We start from the raw sequence: 20,272 nt of genomic DNA, 5'->3' as shown, positions 1-20,272 counted from the left end.
TGAACAAGCATTTTACATTTTCAGCTATGGCACATTGGGAGGTTTCTATTCTCCTCAGCTGGCTTCAACAGGTGTTTCAACTTCATCAGACACTGACCCCCGAATCAGAACCACACCTGCCTCATTAGCCGGCATTGAGGCTGGCATTTCTGATAGCAACTTTGCTCGGGGCTTGTGTTTGCCTTAGCCAGTCAGTGAAAAACAAGATCATTTGCAACAGAGCTTTTCCATGGCTCCTTCAGAGATTTTCTCCCACTGATCTTATTCTCATTTTGCTTGTTCCTCCCCCCCAGATGCAGAGCTTCAGGTATCTGTCTGCGGCTCTGTACCTCTGCTAGCTGCCTTTGGAAGTAGGGGCTTTTTTTTCTCCCCCTGAATCTGTCTCCAATTCTAGCAGCTTTTTCAGGTCACATATTTTCTGGGGAGGATTATGTTCCTTCTCTGTTTCTTCAGAGTCTTTCTCCCAGACAGTTCCCAGTTTGGTCTCAGTTCATCCCCTCTACCCCAGAAACTGTTTCCGACACTAGAGTGGCGGCTTTCCCTGCTACTGAAGGTAGGGGCTTTTTTGTCCGTTTCTGTTTTCGGGGTCTGTGTGGTTTGCGTACAGACTGAAAAATTTAACAAGGGAGGTTTTTGCCATTTCTAAACTCCCATTAGGACAGGTGCTTTGCCTCTTCAGGCCTTCACCTGGCCCAGTCCCCCAGTGGGTTCCCTTTGTTTGTCTGGGTGCTCCAGGACAGAGCTTATGCCAGAGGCAATCACCCCTCAGGGCTACACTCCCTCATCTCATCGGGAGTCAGTTGAAACAAAGCTTTTCTCAAAGAGGTGCTTTCTCTGACAGAAAAGCAAGCTTTACTCCTGGATAGTTCTGTTCTGCCCTGGCTGGGCTCTTTCCCCAGACAGCGTTCTGACTCGGCAGCACGACTGCTTCAGACACAGTTCGGCTTTACTGTTTTCCCAGAAAGGTCCTTTCTCTGATAAGAAAGCTTTTCTCAGATTTCTTTTTGCAGCTGTGGAACTATCAACCCGGGACTTGTAGGAAAGTGGACAACAGTGCCGTTCCCACTGGCTTTAGCTTTGTTTGTTCATTAGCAATCTTCCCCTGGGTCCTGCACCTTCCTGCCTCAGCTCTTGCAACTGCAGGAATCCTAGTATCCCTGAAATGCACTCCAACTCAGAGACGCTGGCCAGTTGCCTCTGGGTTTTTGGTCAGAAGCGAGGATACAATGCTAACAGTTTGCATTGCTTCAGGGGATCTTTGCATTAGGAAGATTAGGAGCACCTTTTCTTTCTGAAATGCTCACTCAGACAAAACCCTTGTTGCCTCAGCTCCGCTGTAACTGAAAAGCTTGGCTTTTTTGCTTTTCTCAGGTAAAGTTTCCTGCCCTTTGGGCTCTCTGTAGCTCTTCACCCACACTCTCCCAAGCGTTTCCATCAGGGTACTCTGACCCACTATCTTTTACTAGCTTGAAGAGAGCGTAGAAGGGGTTTTTAGAAACTTGTTCCTGCCTCCTGCCTTGCAGGGAGGATTGTCAAAGCTTGAGAGAACTTAGAGAGGTTTTGCTGTCTTAAGTTTGTTGTTTTCCCTTAGAGCTAATCACAGGTGGTCCCCATACTAATATCTTCAGGTGATTCTAATTTTTGTCCTTCAGAGAGTTCTGAAAGGCTTTAGTTTTTAAGTTTGAGAACTTTTGAGAAAGATTAAGGCTTTTTAGAGAGATTTTTTTTCCCCCAAAATTTCCAAGAAAAGCTTTATAGTTTAAGAGAAGGATTTTTTCCCCCAGGAGAAAGACCAACTTTTCCCAAAACTTGCCAACTTTAAACTTTGACTTCTTACACCCCCATTTTTGCCTCAGGGAGAAATTACTTTCTCCTGCCTCTTGGACTTAGCATTTCAGCTGTCCCCAGGTCAAAAGCTTCCATAGGAAACTTTTTCTTCCCCATAAGCTCAAAGAAGAGCTTTTTTTTACTACCCGTAAAGCCCAAAGAAAGATTTTCCCCCCAGTTTGCGTTTATAGCTCCCAAAGTGAGGAAATTAAAGAGTTTTTCTGTCTAGTTACCTTACTTATTTTTTCGTACACAATCTTACACTTCTAAGTTTTTCCTAAACTATATTACTACCCTATACCTTATACTTATTTTCCACAGATAGAAATTGAGAAAGGGATAGAAGATAGAAAATTTTGACAGAAGAGAATTTCGCATCGGACATCCTTCCAGTCCGCTTTCCTTTTCTCTCGAGGATAAAACCCCTGCCTCCCAAAAAAATATATATAAAAAATATATATTTTCCATAACACCGGCATGCCTTTCCACTGGCAGGGCTGACTCAGCACTTTCACCAAAAACTCTGTAATAAAACTATTATTTTCCTTTATCTTTAGTCCCTACTGCTTTGTCTTTAGTCCCTGTTCATTTGTCTTTAGTCCCCCCTTTTTTTTGTTCCCTTTTTTTCTTTAGTCCCTTTTTTTTTTCTTTAGTCCCTGTTCATGGCGCCATTCTGTGGGGCGTTTACCCACCACCCCCACAGTTCCCCAGAGTTTTCTTGAGTGCCAGCAGCAAGAAATATTAGATAGAAGGATTTATAGCAGAGAATCTTGCAGAAATAAACAGATAGAAAATAAAGGATAGCCTCGAGAGGGCCTGGAACCTTTTCCAACGGGCCCCGACTGTTTCTGGCCCAGGGTTTTTATAGAGACACCAAGGGGTGGAGCAAAAGACCTCCTCCCCCAGCACAGCCAAGTGCAGACCATCTCAGACACCTGCACTCAGGCCCGTGGTCCTAATCATCCACTATGCGGACCTGCTGGGTAAAGCCACAAGGAACCCGAGAATGGGCTCCCACACTTGGCAAAGCTCAGAAGTCACCTTTCTAGCATCCTACTGGTTCAGTTTGGACAGTATATTGTCAGAAGTTGAGGTAAGGGTAGATTTTTTTCCAAAATGGCTAGCTTTTGCCATAAAGAAAGCAAACTCCATACAGAGGTTCTTTGATGCCCATCATCTTCTCTGAAGTAGATATTAAATGTCATATTCTGCAGGTTTTTGATGTGTTTGAAGACCATTTATCTATCTAAATATATCCATGTATGACTTTGAAAACATACCTAACATGACTATAAGTTTATTATAGATGGCTACTAATCTGTATTTCTTAATTACATATTACATTTTTAAATGAGCTCCATAAACACAGTACCTTCAACAAGTAGAAATATTTGTACAGTATAACAAAATTAACTTTAAATTTATATCAATAAGCCAAAATCCATACCAATGTATATATTTAAGACTAATAGTTGTACCGGGTGGCGGTGGTGCACACCTTTAATCCCACCACTCGGGAGGTGGAGGCAGGCAGATCTCTGTGAGTTCAGCCTGGTCTACAAAGAGAGTTTCAGGATAGGCTCCAAAGCTACACAGAGAAACCCTGTCTTGGAAAAAAAAAAAAAAAGACTAATAGTTGCTTTTTTGGTTTAAAAGTAGATTCAGTATTTAACCTTTTATCCCATCATTTATACTCCCCCCATTTTCTTTTTAGAACGAGATCCTTGAATCTAATCTCCTTTGTTCAGCTTTTTTCCTGACCATTACCAATAGCAACTTGTAACCAACTCCCCTTAAATGATAATAAACATCCATAACCTATTTTTGGGAAATGTGGATGTAGTTTTCCAGACTACTTCCTGTTGATTGGGGGCTCTGGTAATCTTTGGGGAACCCTGATAAAATTCAAGGTTATGGTCAAGTCCTGACTGGAGTATTCTGTGAGGCTCTATCATTTCAACCAGCAGCCTTGAAGCTGTTCTGGATGCAGAATTTTGAGGAGACTGTAACAGGGACATTTTGAAATGCTGGATCACCTGGGCCATCCATTTTTATTGGTATTTGGTCCCCTTGCTCTGAAAATATATAAACTTTTAAAGATACATATCTGCATTAGTACAAGTATAGACTGTGCATTGTATGTAAGTCAGTCAAATGTGATTTTTTTTGTTTTATGTTTGAGCAGATAAAATATACATTATATGTCTTGTAGTTCTAGGTTTATTTTTTTATGTTTGAAGTCAGATTTTTTACGGGGTCTTCCTCGATCAAGCCTGATTTTCCTTAACTTGGAATGGATCCATAGCCTCTCATTTCCTGTGGAAACAAAAGCATAATCTTTCCCTCAAAGTAACATACCTTTTGACTTAAATTTTGAAGTCAAGATATTTTTAAAATATATAGGTTGGTTTATTCTAGCAGCTTTTATAATCCAGTGTCTCCTAGCAGCCAAAAAATTCAGACAACACAATAACATACAGGAACCAGACTCTCTGTGTATTTCCCATCTTTACGAGGCTTATTATATTTTTTATTACTCTACTTCTTCCCCTCCCCTCAGCTGAGGACTGAACCCAGAGCTTTTCGCTTGCTAGGCAAGTGCTCTACCACTGAGCTAAATCCCCAACCCCTCCCCCCTCTATTTCTTTTTTAAGGACTTTCTCTACCCTTTTCTCTCCTAAGCCTGCATATATTTTTAAACACGATGTAACCCGTTTAGAGGTTTCTTCTGTCTGAATCTGTCTTTACTGCAGATCTGTAACCTTTTCCGTCTGCATGAGCAAAATCCCCAAACCTCGACATGCAGCATGCTGGTGGAGCTTGCAGCTTACACCTACAGGCAGTGGCTGGAGATGCCTCTTTGCACCACTGCTTCTTGCCTTGAGCTTTGCCCTGTAGTTTTTAACTTTTCTCATCCTTCCACAGTTCAGCTAGCTCATAAGTCATCACTCCACCTTAATCTCTCACAACGCTGTTGCTTACCCAAACCTACTACCAGCAGGTTGTCTAGGAGGCGTAGTTAATAAACTGAGAACACTGTCTCTCTGGCCTTTCTCATGTGAGAGACTTCGGGAACCTGCCATGTGGCTTAGCTCGTGGCGTACTGGCAGCTGCCAGGAGATACGTCTCTGTACTGTGGCTGGCATCAGAGACACAAGACTAGGAAGTCAAGTTTAGCTCTGTTTTGGTGTGTTTAGAACCTTTTAAAAAGCTTTTTCAAGTCTTATGTTGATCTGTACCAGATGGTGGGCACCATTTGTAAGGTGGAAATTTCCTGTCCCGCCCTGCCTGTTCCCAAATAACTAGCAACCGCTTCCCAAATAACTGATTTGGAGACTTAATATAAATTATAAATGTGTGGTCAATAGCTCAGGCCTGTTACTTACTAGCTCTTACGACTTAACTCATTTCTATTCATCTGTGTGCTGCCCTGAGGCTCGTGGCTTTTACCTCTAACCCATTTAGTGTGTCCGACTTGTTCTCCATTTGGCTGGCAACTCCACTGACTCTGCCCTTTCTCATCCCATCATTCTCAGTTTGACTTTCCTGCCTAACTTTATTCTGTTCAGCTACTTGCCAGTCAGCTTGTTTATTAAGCCAATCATAGTGACATGTATTCACACAGTGTACAGAAGGATTATTCCACAGCAGAGGGGAGGGGAGAGGAGAGAGGAGCCAGACCAAGAGGCCAGAAGGGTAAAGGGTAGATGAAAGGATAACCCAAATGGTTTATATATGGATTATACAGGAAAGGGCAGCTGAGGGAAGGGCAGCCCAACCCCTGGACTGGAGAAAGTTAGAGGACAAGGTGTGCCAGCCAGGAGGGCCAGATAACAGGTGGGGACTGAGGAATGCCCGGAGAACCTGGCAGCCAGAGTCTGCTTTGATGTGTTAAGCAGGCACCTCAGTCTCAGTTTGAGACCCAATGACTTCCTCCTCAGAGCAAATCATCTGTGACAGCCACCAAGGCCAGAGCCACCATGGCTTTTATTAGCTAATTGCAGAAGTTGATAAGATTATTATGTGCGTGCTTGCTGATCACAAAAGCCAGTGTGAGAAAGGGCTACACAAAACTGTGGCTAACTCGGGGTGGAAACCAAAGACACCTCGGAGACCAGTTACCACAGTGAGCCGAGGACTCAGGTTGTCTTTGATGCGCCCACTTGATAACCACAGCTGACTGCATCCTGCTTCCTGGAAAAACCATAGGCAGACTGCTGACGGTGTCGACTGGTGGTCCCTTCCTGCCTTGTGAAGCCCTTTTCTAAACCCCAAACAACCAGACAAGGGCAACCAAGACTGAGACTCTTTGTGCCCAGCAGCTCCGACCCCGACCCAGGTCCTGGAGGCTTTGCATTCTGCTCAGGGCCCTCTCACGTCTGTTTCTGTCTCTCTGTCCCTTGCTGTTCAACAGACTTCTTTCACTTTCCCACTCACCAGCTGTGTGTAAACGAGTGAGACGTGACCCCGTGTTGACCTCTGGTGTGAGGAGCTCTGGTGACTTGGTTACCTGACAGCCTTACACCAATACCAATACTAGCCAGACTCCCTTGAGCTCAAGGTAAAACGCTCCCTTCTCCACAGGACTTAAAATTTTTATTTCTTAGTTGTGTGAGTGTGCGTGCATGTGCACACAGGCCTGCCTGCTCCAGGGTGTGCACATGCCGTCTCTGGACAGCTTTCAGGAATCGGTTCTCAGTGTCCACTTTGTTTTTGAGGCAGGAGTTCTCCAGGTTCTGTTGCTCCAGGTCAGCTGGCCCTTGAGCCTTGGGCTGGTTCTCCGGTCTGCACTTCCCATCCTGCTTTAGAAGCTCTGGGATCCCAGATGTGCGTCACAGCATGTGGATTTTTACATGGGTTACAGGGTTGAACTCAAGTTGTTGGGCGTTTTTTACTTGGGACCCCATAGGACTTAATTTTCAAAGAAGAGATGGATTTTATTAGGGATGCATCTTAACATAGATTTAAGCATACAGTGAAAATAGGGGTGCTCAGGGAGGTTAGATACCCTCAAAGGTCATATGGACTTCCTCAGAGGGAATTACCCCAAAGGATTTTTGCATCTTTTATGGTTTGAAGAGTAGGTTGTTCATTCGGTTTTTATGTTTTACTTTATGCTACATTTAAGCCCACATCGTAAGTTCTCATTTCTCTGAGGTCATCTTTTCCCCTGTGCAATACCTTCTTTTGGCTTAGGACAGTAAGGATCAACTGTATGAGGCAGGGGAGCTCCTGTATGGGTCAGTCTGTCCATGAGCTCTGTCAGGAGGTCACACAGCATGAGCACTCTGTTCACCTGGATGAGTTCACTGTCCAGAGAATCTGTACCCAACTTGAAGTGCAGTGTAGCTAGAGTTTTCCTGCCTTGCCCACAGTCAGGACAAATCTCTCTCACCCGCCAGTCCCACAGCCACTCAGACCCAACCAAGTAAACACAGAGACTTATATTGCTTACAAACTGTATGGCTGTGGCAGGCTTCTTGCTAACTGTTCTTATAGCTTAAATTAATCCATTTCCACAAGTCTATACCTTGCCACATGGCTCGTGGCTTACCAGCATCTTCACATGCTGTTTGTCATGGCGGCGGCTGGCAGTGATTCCTTCTGCCTTCCTGTTCTTTCTTTTCTGTTAGTCCCTCCTATACTTCCTGCCTAGCCACTGGCCAATCAGTGTTTTATTTATTGACCAATCAGAGTAATTTGACATACAGACCATCCCACAACAGTATAGTTGTATTATTTGTGTTTTGTTTGTTTGTTTCTGTTTTTTTTTTTTTTTGACAGGGTTTCATTGTGTGGCCCCAGCTGTCCTGGAACTCTCTCTGTAGACCAGGCCATCCTCAATCTCACAAAGATTCACTTGTCTCTGCCTCCTGAGTGCTGAGATTAAAGATGTGTGCCACCACGCCTGGCTTTGTCTGTGTTCTTAAAGATTTATTTATGCTTATGTGTATGGGTGGTTTTTGCTGGCCTGCATGTATGTCCATGTACCCCATGTGCACCTGGTGGCAATGGAGGCCAGAAGACTCCCATGGAAATGGAGTCATGGACAGTTATGAGCCACAAATGGGTACCGGGAAATGAGTTTGGGGGACTTACAGAGCATGAATGAGGGGTTCCTTACAGGAGCATGGGTGACCTCAACTGTATTAGTGCAAAGATGCGCCACACTGTGGAGCCCCATTTCCAGTCCACCATCTATCTCCTATGTATTCTAGCATCTCCCAAGATTACTTGCGGCTGAGAGAGAGCAGGACGTAATGGCTGCCATCACAACACAGTCCTGTGATCATCCCTTGGCTCCTTCTACTTAAAACTATTAACAGCAACACTACCAACCAAAGAATCTCTCCTCCAAAATATTCCCGGAGGAAGAGAGTCATATTACAATGTCCTTGAAGGTGGAAACAGTTTTACAGACAGGTGGTACTCTGAGAGGTGACATACACCTTTAATGCTGGCACTCTGGGAGGCAGAAGCAGGCCAATCTCTGTGAATTTGAGAGTAGCCATGATTTACATAGAGAGTTTCAGGCCAGGCACATAGAAAGACATTGTCTCAAAAAAAAAGTAGTGACTTTCTGTCTCTCTCTCTTTTCCCCTTTCTTTTTCTTTCTTTCTCTCTTTCTTTCTTTCTCTCTTTCTCTCTTTCTCTCTTTCTCTTTCTCTCTTTCTTTCTCTCTTTCTTTCTCTCTTTCTTTCTCTCTCTCTTTCTCTCTTTCTTTCTTCCTTCCTTCCTTCCTTCCTTCCTTCCTTCCTTCCTTCCTTCCTTTGGGGGGGCACACTAGTTACTGTGCAGCCATCGCTGTGGGGGGGCTCACTAGTTACTGTGCGGCCATCGCTGTGGGGGAGCACACTAGTTACTGTGCAGCCATTGCTGTGGGGGGGCACACTAGTTACTGTTCTCATTGTTGTGACAAAAGCAGCTGAGGAACGGCTTCTTCTGCTCAGGACTTGAGGGAACATCCATCGTGGGAGAGACTGGTGGCAGGAGGAGGCTGAGGCAGTTGGTCACCTTGTACCTGCAGGCAGGAAGCAGAGAGAGAATGCCGTTGCTTAAACCTCCTCCTCCTCCTCTTCATCATCTTCTTCTATCTTATTTTTTTGAGACAGGGTTTATCTGTGAGGCCTTGGCTGTCCTGGATCTGGATCTGTAGACCAGACTGGCCTCAAACTCAGCAATCCCCCTGCCTCAGCCTCCCTACTGCTGAAATTAAAGGCACCACACCATCACCACCTTCCTTCTCCCTCCTTCTCCTTCTCCTCCTCCTCTTTTTTCTCCGAGACAGGGTTTCTCTGTGTTGCTTTGGTGCCTGTCCTGGATCTCGATCTGTAGACCAGGCTGGCCTCGAACTCACAGAGGTCCGCCTGGCTCTGCCTCCTGAGTGCTGGGATTAAAGGCGTGTGCCACCACTGCCCAGCCCTCCTCTTCTTTTTAAGTTCACTTCTAAAGATTTTTTTAATTGAAATTTAAATTTTTATGTGTGCTGGTGTTTTTGCCTGCATGTGTGTCTGTGTGTGAACTTCTGGAATTGCAATTTTACAGACAGTGGTGAGCTGCCATGTGGGGTCTGGGAATTGAACTCAGGACCACTGGAAGAGCAGTCAGTGCCCTTAACCACTGAGCCATCTCTCCAGCCCCCTTTCTTCTTTTTAATTTAATTAAAAAAATTCTTTCTGTTTGTGTGAAGTGTGTGTAGGTGTACACACAGGTGTGTGCATGTGAAGGTTCAAGGTCGATGTCAAGAACTGTCCTCTTGCGCACTGCACATCTTTTAGCCAGGCAGTGGTGGCGCACACTTTTGATCCCAGCACTTGGGAGGCAGAGGCAGACAGATCTCTGAGTTTGAGGCCAGCCTGGTCTACAGAGCAAGATCCAGGACACCCAGGGCTACTCAGAGAAATCCTGTCTTGGGGTCAGGGGGATCTCCCTGTAGGAAAGCCTGTAAGGCATTTTCTTAATGACTGATTTTGGAGGGCCCAGTCCATTGTGGGTGGGGCCATCGCTGGGCTGTGGTCCTGGGTTCTATAAGAAAGCAGGCTGAGCAAGCCATGGGGAGCAAGTCATTAAGCAGCACTCCTCCATGGCCTCTGAGTCAGCTCCTGCCTGCAGGCTCCTGTTCTGTTTGGTTTTCTGTCCTGACTTTCTTGGAAGATGAACAGAGATATGGGACTGTGAGCGGACAAACCTTTTCCTCCCCAGCTTGCTTTTGGTTTTATCATAGCAATAGTAACCCTGACTAAGACACCAGCTTTACGTCAGAAATGTTTTTCACTATGCAGGATTTTTTTTTAAAGTTCTGATACATATGTAAATATCCCATCTCTTCTACTACAGGTGTTTCTGTATAGTCATGACTCAGGAGAGGATGGTGGTGACAAGGTGCACAAAAATAATGCTGGGGCTGGAGAGATGGCTCAGCAATTAAGAGCGCATGCTACTTGTGTAGAAGATCTGGGTTCAGTTCCCAGTACCCATGGTGGGTGGCTCACAACTGCCTGTAACTCCAGCTCCAGAGGATCCAATGCCCTTATCTGGACTCCATGGGCACTCACATGCACACACACACACACACACACACACACACACACACACACACACACACACACACAGAGGCACACACATACACACACAATTAAAAAATAAACCTTAAAAGTGAGTTTCTAAAGCAAAAGGCAGATCTTGCGGATTTCTGTGGTGTGTACAGACACAGGTTGACATTGACTGACGAGGGAGATTAGAGAAGGAGAATTGCAGTGATCAGAATGCTCTCGGTGCATGCATGAACCTGCCAAAGAAAAATGCAGTAAAGGTTATAAAAAGTTGAAAAACACCATCATCATCATCACCACCATCATCATCATCATCTTACCTTCCTGTGTGGGAACAAGAGGAAGCGCTATCCAGGGCTCAGGCTTCAGCCGTTCTCGGTTTCTGCTCATTTCAAAAGCAAACCGTGTCAGTGGCATAGCGACCGGAGGGACACAGTGCCAACCACCAACCCGCCCGGGTCTTTATTTTGACACTGACTTTACAAGTTGCATTCTGGACCTTTCTTGGATGTTTCTTCAATACAATCCAACCCAAACAACAGGCTCATTATTATTTCGACCACCCGACATGGAAACACAGGCTGGCCTGTTTTAGAAGGACAGACTCTGCACTTACTCGGTAAAAATTAAACCTTTATTAGTAATCTCCTGCTAGAACAATCTCTGTTAATGATTATACCTCAGGACATTTCCTTGGCTCTAGTCAGATCTGGGGAATTCAGAAGTCTAAGAACTTGGGACTGAAAGTGTAACTCAGTGGTAAAATGCTTGCCAGACAAACACAAAGCCTGGAGATCCGATCCATCCATAGCATTACCAAAACTACACATCTGGGAATTTAAATTTAAAGCAGTGTTGTACACCTGTAGTTTCCACCTGGGCGAGGGGGTGGGGGCAGAAGGACAAGAAATGAAGATCGTTGTTGGCTAGACAGTGAGTTTGAGGTCGGCCTGTTTTTGTTTTTTAAAGGAAAACTCCAAGCGCCATGAACATAGCTCCACATGTAAAGGTTCTTGCTACCCAGAGAGACAAACCGAGTCCCACCTCCCAGTCCCACATGGTAGAAAAAGAGAACTCACCCCCAAAAGTTGTCTCCTGACCTCCACATATGTGTGCCATAGCATGTGCACACTGATGTAATCCCCTCACAAAATAAATAAATAATAGTTTTTAAGAGGCTAAGAAATCGATGAAGAGCTGGGCGTGGTGGTGCACACCTTTAATCCCAGTTCTCTGGAACCAGAGGCAGGTGGATCTGTGAGTTTGAGGTCAGCCTGGGCTATAAAGAGAGTTCCAGGACAACCAGAGCTGTTACACAGAGAGACCCTGTCTCAAAAAGACAAAACAAGGCAAAAACAGACAACAAACAAAAAAAAGTTGATAAGGGTCTGTTTTTTGCTAGTGTTTCTGTAATTTGATTAGTTTAAATGAAGGTGTTTTTGCCACCATTTTACAAAGTTCAGATGTTAACAGGAATACATAATAAAGGTAGTGACGAGCCCCCATAATTTTTTTTATATACTTGAGCATTTCTGGTCATGGACTTATTCCATGTACTTGTTGAGTCCTGGTTCTATAACCTTGCTATTCCTCCTTTTCTTTTCTTTTTCCTTTTTGTTTTTTGAGACAGAGTCTCTTTACATATCCCTGGATGTCCTAGAATTTACCATGTAGACCAGGCTGGCCTTGAACTCACAAAAATCTGCCTGCCTCTGCCTCCCAAGTGATTTATTTATCTCTTTATTTATAGATGCGTGGTGGTTTGAATAAGAATGGACTCCCATTAGGGGGATGGAGAGGATAGCTCAGAGGTTAAGAACACTGGCTGCTCTTCCAGGGAACACGGGTTCGATTCCCAGCACCCACTTGGCGGCTCACAGCCATCTACAACCGTACTCACCCTCTTCTGGCCTCTGTGGGTACAAGACATGCATGTGGTGCACAGACATACATGCAGGCAAAATACCTACACATGTAAGATAAAATAAAAATAAAAATTATAGCTGGGCGGGTGGTGGCGCACAACTTAGTCTTAGTACCCAGGAGGTAAAAGCAGGCAGATCTCTGTGAGTTCAGAACTAGCCTGGTCTACAGAGAGAGTTCTGGGACAACCAGTGCTACATAGAGAGACCCTGTCTCAAAATAAGTAAAACATAAAAAAATTAAAGAATGTTCCCTATAGGCTCATGTATTTGAATACTTGGTCACCAGGGAGTGGCCCTATATTTCAAAGGGTTAGGGGGTGTGGCCTTGCTGGAGGAAGTGTGTCACTGGGGGTGGGCTTTGAGGTTTCAAGAGCCTATGCCAAGCCCAGAGTCTCTCGGCCAGCAAATCAGGATGTAGTTCTCAGCTACGTCTCCAGCACCACGTCCGCCTGCATGCCACCATGCCTTCTGCCGTGGTGATAATGGACTGACCTCTGAAACTGTACGCGAGTTCCGGTGAAACGCTTTCTCTTAGAAGAGCTACCTCAGTCATGGTGTCTCTCCAGCAACAGAACAGAGACTAAGACAAGAGGGAGATCTCACAAGGATGGGGTCCCAGCAGGTATCATACGGTGAAGCAACCCTCAGAGATGAGAATGAAAACCTGGTGTGGACTGACTTGTCAGCCTGGGTCAGACTCCGGGGAGGCTAATGCTAGGTGGTTCCTTGTTCAGCATGCTAAAAACATAGTACAATTTGGGAAAGGTTTTCAGGCAACAATCAGTCCAGTTCCAGGTGCACAATAAAGCTTAAGGTGGGACTACTTAGAGGCTCTTTTACAAATTAAATGTTTTCTTTTATAAGAGTTGCTGTGTGGCCAGCCTGGACTACCAAGTGAGTTCCAGGAAAAGATGCAAAGCTACACAGAGAAACCCTGTCTCAAAAAACCAAAAAAAAAAAAAAAAAAAAAAAAGAGTTGCTGTGGTCATGGCATCTATTCACAGCAATAAAACCCTACCTGAGCCAGGCTGTGTAGTGGTGCACGCCTTTAATCCCAGCAGTCGGGGGTAGAGGCAGGTGGATCTCTGAATTCAAGGCCAGCCTGGTCTACAGAGTGAGTTCCAGGACAAACAGAGAAACCCTGTCTTAAAAACACACACACACACACACACACACACACACACACACACACACACACACACACAGAGTCCTAACTGAGATAGTTGGTGAAGCTATTTCCAGAGAAGATTAAACAGGAGACTCCTTAAGGCTCAGGAAGTTCTGAGTTAAAACATCCGCTCCAGAAAGGTGGGCGGCGCACTCAAAAAATAAACAATTCAAGTCTCAAAAGTTCCTAAAAAACAAAAACAAACAACCAACCAAACACACGGAACAAGATGGCTTTCTGAGGCGCCTTCCTACTCACTCCCACCGTGGCGTACCGTGGCCAGGGCCAGAAGGTGCAGAAGGGGATGGTGTAGCTCATCAACCCCATCTTCAGATACTTGCCAAATAGGTCTCGGATTCAGGTCTGGCCGTATGAGCAAGTGAATATGCGGATAGAGGGTTGTATTATTGGCATTGATGAGTCCATGGACCTCGTATTAGATGATGCAGAAGAAATTCACTCTACAACAGAGTCCAGGAGACATCTGGGTGGGATCGTGCTGAAAGGAGACAATATTACTCTGCTCCAGGTGTTTCCAACTAGAAACTGGCAAGCATTGAGAAGTTGAAGCGGAAGTACAGTGAAGGCGTCTTCTGTTGGGAGCACAGTCCGAAACATTTGTTCATATTGTTTTAGTGGCCCTTATGTTATTATCAGGTGACAATAAATGCTGTGAGATTGTTTTGATTACCGCTCCCAAAAAAAACCCCACAAGATATTCAGGGCCCTCCTAAGACTATGAAGGCAGCGAGCAGCTGCTGGGGGAAGGGCTTTTCCAACAGCGTCGGAGCTGCTGGAGGAGACGCTCAAACCTGGAGAGCTGCCTTCAAGTTCTGCAGAGAGCTCCAGGGTTACAACTTTCATGAGTTATGACCCATGTTGGGGGCCACTCTTTGGTGATACAGCTGCCTTTGGGTTGTCTCTTCTCCTGTGAGAAACCTCTCACTCATTTTCCCGATAAAGTCGTTGATTCGCCAGGTTGGACTTTGGTGTGATCATTATGCTGGTCTTCTGTTAGTCTCTATTTAGAGTGATCAGGTGTTTGCTCTAGTCTCCCTAGGAAGAGGGTCCCAGCACAAACAAAGACATACTCTGATGTAGGTGGTACTGTCCTTTGGGCCTGGGGTAAGAAGTAAAAAAATAAATAAATAAAAAGACAAACGCAGAGTTCTAGATCTCCCCTTCCCCAACTTCCTGTTGGCTGTGGTGTGAGGAACCTCCTTGGGGCTGCCTCTGCAACGACTGGCTGAACTTCTGAAACCGTGGGGCCAAGAGAGCCCACTTCAGATGCTTTCTGCAAATCGTTTAATCGACTTGACACAAAAGTGGTTAATACGTGAGCTTCTGTGCACCCCCAATTTTGAGATTATTTTGCCCATCCCTTAATTTTCCCAAGTCCTTTGTTACTCCTTCCTTCTCTCTTTCTGAGTTGTCCTTAGAAATCCCTTTCACCTTCTTTCAGAGAGCCTCTCACTGGCCTGGAGCTCACCATTAGGGGAGACCGGCTGGCCAGTGAGGCCCCAAGACCCTCCATTGTTGTCCTGATTATCTTGGGGCTGCAAGCGCGTACCTGTAGATGTAACCAATCGTCTTATTAAAATAAGAAACACAGAGCCAATGTAAAAAAGAAAGCCGAGAGGTCTGAGCTCAGAGATAAAATCTTACCTCCTGCAGTGCTCCTAGCTTCCCCGAGAGAGAGCTTCTTCCTGTTTGTCTGTCTTTAAATAGTCTTTCTGTTCTGCCTTCTCATTGGTTGTAAACCCAACCACATGACTGCCTCATCACTGCCTGTAAGTACCGCCCTCCAGGTCTTAAAGGCGTATGTCTCCAATACTGGCTGTATCCCTGAACACACAGAAATCTACCTAGCTCTTCTAACCACCACGCTCTTGCTATGGCTCTAATAGCTCTGACCCCAGGGCAACTTTATTTATTAACATAAAATTAAAATAACATTTCAGTACAAATAAAATACCACCATACGTACCAAGGTGGCACACCCCTTTAGTTCCCAGCATGAGAGACAGAGGCAGGCAGATCTCTACGAATTCAAGGCCAGAATGATCTACACAGTTAACTCCGGGCCAGCCAGGGTTATATGATGAGACCCTGTCTCAAACAAAACAAATTAAATGATCATTATTGAATGTGCATGTGAATGTATATGTACAAATGCCATGGCTCAGGTGTGGATGTCAGAGGACAGTTTGTGGGAGCTGGTCTGGTCCTCCCACTGTGGGTTCTGGAAATCAAGTCTTCTTTTACCCACGGAGCTCTCTCCCAGTCCGTACCCAGCTTTTTATGTGGGTGCCAGAGACTGAGCTCAGGTCCTCGTGTGCAGCGTCTCTGACTAAGCTGTCGTCCCAGCTCCTTGAGGTCAAACATTTTTAATGCATTTTGCTTTTTCTCTGTGTGTTCTGCCAGCTCCAGATTTCTGTGGCTCCTCAAGATCTCACTCATGATCCTAGGACTTGTGGTTCTTCTATTTATATCCAGAAATGTGCCCTTTCAAGCAGTGCTCAGCAGCTTCAAGCCAGAGTTCCCGAAGCCTGAGCCGGGTGGCTCAGTGATGAAGCTTCTACCTGAGGAGTACCTGAGGAACCTCTTTACCTACGAAGGCATCTGGTGAGACTCTGGGTCTCTTCCCTGCGTCTCCCTGGGGGCCTAGGCCTTATGGGCAGTTCTGAACAGGTACTGATGACTAAAGTGACTCTCAGAGACCAGGCGTGGTCTGTGGGACGCAGTCTCTGTCCTCTTCAGCACCCAGAAACCATATAACCTCAGGGGGAAGATGTCGCCTCTTGGCATCTGCCCTACTGGGACTTCCTGCCACCTGAAGTGCCCATGGCTCTTGGGTTTAAAGAAGCTAGGTGGAGGGGATAGTTCAAGAGAGGGCTCTTAGGCATGGCGGTACACTCAGAAGACTGAGGTAGGGTGTGTGCCATGGGTTAGAGGCCAGTCTGTGCCACATAGACAAGTCTCTAAGGGGGAAGGGAAAAGGAAGAAAAGGGAGGAGTCTCTTCAGTCCTTCCCCTCACCGGCCCTCCTGCTTGCCTCAAGCTGTCTCTGTGAGCCCCGCTCCACCCCCCACATTAGGAGAGCCACGTAGGAAAAGAGACTTTCAGGGTGAGTGTCACACAAGATTAGGGCTGAGGTCCCCTCACCCCCTTCAGCCATCCATGTGTATCTGTGTCCCTTGTATGTTTTAGGCTGTTTCCTAAAAACCAGTGCGACTGTGACTCCGGCCAGCTGCGAAGAAAATACAATTTTCAGGGTGCTTATAGCCAGAATGACTTCCCAGCTGTGACTGCCAGGAGACAGGCGGAATTTGAGCACTTTCAGAGGAGGTGATGCGGACTGGGGGAGGCTCTCGGGGTCACCAGGAAGAACAAACACCCACTCCAAGCGCTTAAGGGAGTGAGGAGCCCTAAGAAAAAAGTCTGGACCTCCCCCTCCTTCGCCCCCCGCTCCCCCGGAGGAACCATCGGGAATAAAGAGAGGAAGACAGTAGAGAATAGAGTCCTCCAAGGGAGATCTGGAGGGTTTTGTGCACATAAAACTTTTCAATAAAATCAGTAGAGGAAAAGGAACAGAGCTCAACGCCGCTCACTCAGTCATGGTGGTGGCACAGCCCTGAGGTGTCACAGAAGGTGACTATCTATGCTGGGAACATACCACCTGCCAGGTCTGAGTAGCGTGTCACTTTTTATTTATGAGTGCTCTGTATGTCTACCACATACCAGAAGAGGGCATCCGATCCCACTGTAGATGGTTGTGAGCCACCATGTGGGTGCCGGGAATTGAACTCAGGACCTCTGGAAGATCAGCCAGTGCTCTTAACCGCTGAGCCAGCTCTCCAACCTGAGTGGGTCACTTTTTAATCTTTTGACGGTGCTGGACCCTGAACCTAGGGCCTCTTATAAGCTAGGCAAGCACTCCATGCCCCACCCCCGGTTCTTTCCCGTGGTGCTGGAAATCAAACCCAGATCCTTGCATGTGCTAGGCAAAGGCCCTGCCACAGCCGCAGTCCCTCCCTTTCAGTTGCAAAGGATGGACACCAAGATGGGTGGTTGAATTAAAATAAGTTCTGGCTGGTTTTTCTTAGAGGGGATTTTGTACGTGCTGGGCAGGGTAGTCCTTACCTGTAATCCCAAAATGTGGGAAGCCGAGAACAGGAGGATTACAAGTGTAAGGATATCCTAGGCTTCGTGGTAAGACCTGTCTCAGACCAATAAGATGGAGTCACTTGTGACAGCCCCTTTAAAAGTAACTAAAAGCCGAGAGGTTTTAGAGAAATACTTCTTAGGCAGCGCTAGTTGGTTGTAACTGAACGTGAATCTTGATTCCTGCTTGCATTGAAGTCTATGATACTTGTTTCTGGCATGGACATATTCCACCTCAGGAAGCAGGCAAATATAACTGGTCTGTCAGGGATGCAGATATTCTTTCATCAAGATTTACTTTTTATTATTTTAAATCGTATGTATGTGCAGTGATAATTTCACTTGTTCTTGCTGCTGCTGCCGATGGTGATTTTTAAAATGTGTTTTGTTGTACACTGACTCATTCTTGCTATCTCCCGAAGAAAAGGGCTGCCCCGCCCACCACCTCTGCTGGCTCCACCCAATCTCCCCTTTGGATACCCAGTCCATGGAGTGGAGGTGATTCCCCTGCACACAATTCTCATCCCAGGTAGGTACACCTGCGTCCCAAAAGGCTGCAGCCAGCCATTCACTGGGTGTCCTTGCGCACTTGGCATAATGCAGGAAGCTTGTGGGACTTTGTGGGAGTCCATGGGAGACCAGCGCCCACCTTTCGAAGGGTTCTTAGGGGGAGGAGAGAGGAATGAGAAAGCATTAGATAGAAAGATAGAAGGAGACAATAAGAAAGAGACACAGGGCCGGGCAGTGGTGGCGCATGCCTTTAATCCCAGCACTCGGGAGACAGAGGCAGGGATCTCTGTGAGTTCGAGGCCAGCCTGGTCTCCAAAGCCAGTTCCAGGAAAGGCACAAAGCTAACCCTGTCTTGAAAAACAAACAAAAAAACACCTTACTATTTAAAAGGTGGCTGGCTGGATGTTCAGATCATACTTGGGGTTTTCACATGAAAATTTTTATCATCAATAAATAGAATGTGGAATTAAAGAGAGAGAGAGAGAGAGAGAGAGAGAGAGAGAGAGAGAGAGAGAGAGAGAGAGAGAGAGAGAGAGAGAGAGAGAGAGAGAGACAGGGACAGGATAGCTTTGGGAAGGCCCTGGGTCAATACCTACTCGCCTGGAGGTTTATTCCAAAGGGCTTTTTATACAATGCCAAGGGGTGAGGCAAAAGACCTCCTCCTTTTAAGATCAAAGCCCACACCATGCAGCCGAGTGTAGACCCTTCAGAACACCTGGTAACCACGCCTGTGGCCAAATCATCTCCTTATGCAGCCCTGCTGGGTAAAGCAAGCCCAGATTCTCTGACCCTGAGTAAGGTCTCACTAGAGAGCCTCTATGGGCTTCCATAGGATTTCCTCTCTGATTCCACAACCCAGAATCTCTCTTTGTAGCTGCAGATTCCCTGTGGCTCTAAGATAATATGGAAATTGGAATTCTGTGGGTCTCTGGGGGGGATCGTAGGGAATAATTGGCTTTCAAAGGTCCTCTAGCACCAAGAGCAAATAGATGAACCTATCTCCAGGGAGGATGTTCTGAAAAGAATGCTTAGGTCGGTTCAACTCCCTCATAGGGCAGGAGGAGGAAATGGCTCGGTAGGAAAAGGTGTCCATGCCCGGGCTGCCACCTGAGGTCTATACTCAGGACCCACGTGGTAGAAAAGCCAGCTTCCTCAGGCTCCTAACCTGCCCACATGAACCATGGCATGCATGTACCCCCCCCCACACACACACACTCCCTGCACACAAAATAAAAAATTTAAAAGGTAAAATGAAATAACAATTAAATTCCTTTCCAAGCTCAGTGTGGCAGCACACACTAGTACTCACACAGAAGTCAGGAGACTGAGGCAGGAGGATCAGGAATTTGAGGCTGGCCTCAGCTACACGGTTTTAACCCCACACCTCCATACCAAACACCCCAAATTAAAGCAAATAAGATTAAACAATAAAGACAAAACAAAAACAAAACTAGCCTTCATGGGGTCTTTACGCATCCCTCTGCCTCTCCATCGCCTGCTTTTTCAAAGCCAAGTACAGCAAGGCCAGGAGACACCGTAAGCAATATGCGCATTTTCCCCCCAGAAGTGGTGGGTGGACTCCGCACCATCTGGTGAATGCCTCCCTTGCTATGGGCTCTTGGCATCCAGAGGCAAACAGCCCCTGCCATGAGCCATGGAAAAGACCTGAGTTGAGCTGGGTGACGGTGGCACACGGGATCCAGCGAGTCTCCATGAGCGAGACCCAAATTATCCCAACTCACGCTGCTAACAGGTGGAGGTGAGAGCGAGTGCCCGGGACAGAAGGCAGGCAGGTGCCAGATCTGTGGCCCAGCCTTCCCGACGGAGCAAGGGGAGGGAGAAGCAGCCCCCTTGGCCCAGTGACAGCTAAACTTCCTCCTCTACTGCTTGCCAGCCTTCCGTTCAAGCTGAAGTCACACTTAATTACATCCTGTGAGATAACCAATAAATCTTGCCCAGAGGGAGAGCACTGTTGCTTGAACCCAAGGCTTTTTAGACAAGTTCCAGGCCTGTGAGGAATACCCTTAACCCTGGTAATGATTTCGAGTAGCCATTTAAAAATGATTTTACATTTTGGGTAACTTGTTTATAAAACAAACAAACAAACAAAAAACCATCACTGGGCGG

At 46.2% G+C, this 20,272-nt stretch overlaps 1 protein-coding gene across 2 annotated transcripts in view; it reads left to right on the top strand.

Moving 5' to 3' along the window:
• The window catches only part of B4galnt2 (beta-1,4-N-acetyl-galactosaminyltransferase 2 (SID blood group)), a 55,073-nt gene that overhangs the window by 10,609 nt on the left and 24,192 nt on the right, over positions 1-20,272 (top strand). For both annotated transcript variants that reach the window (XM_016007895.3, XM_076543208.1), the window contains exons 2-4: positions 15,897-16,097; positions 16,682-16,819; positions 18,058-18,164. In XM_016007895.3, coding sequence (XP_015863381.1) covers positions 15,897-16,097; positions 16,682-16,819; positions 18,058-18,164 — 446 coding nt within the window. The remainder of the gene's footprint in view (positions 1-15,896; positions 16,098-16,681; positions 16,820-18,057; positions 18,165-20,272) is intronic.

This window comes from Peromyscus maniculatus, chromosome 8, assembly GCF_049852395.1.
Source record: "Peromyscus maniculatus bairdii isolate BWxNUB_F1_BW_parent chromosome 8, HU_Pman_BW_mat_3.1, whole genome shotgun sequence".
NCBI classification, from domain to species: Eukaryota; Metazoa; Chordata; class Mammalia; order Rodentia; family Cricetidae; genus Peromyscus; species Peromyscus maniculatus.
This window is presented reverse-complemented; position numbering and strand designations above follow the sequence as displayed.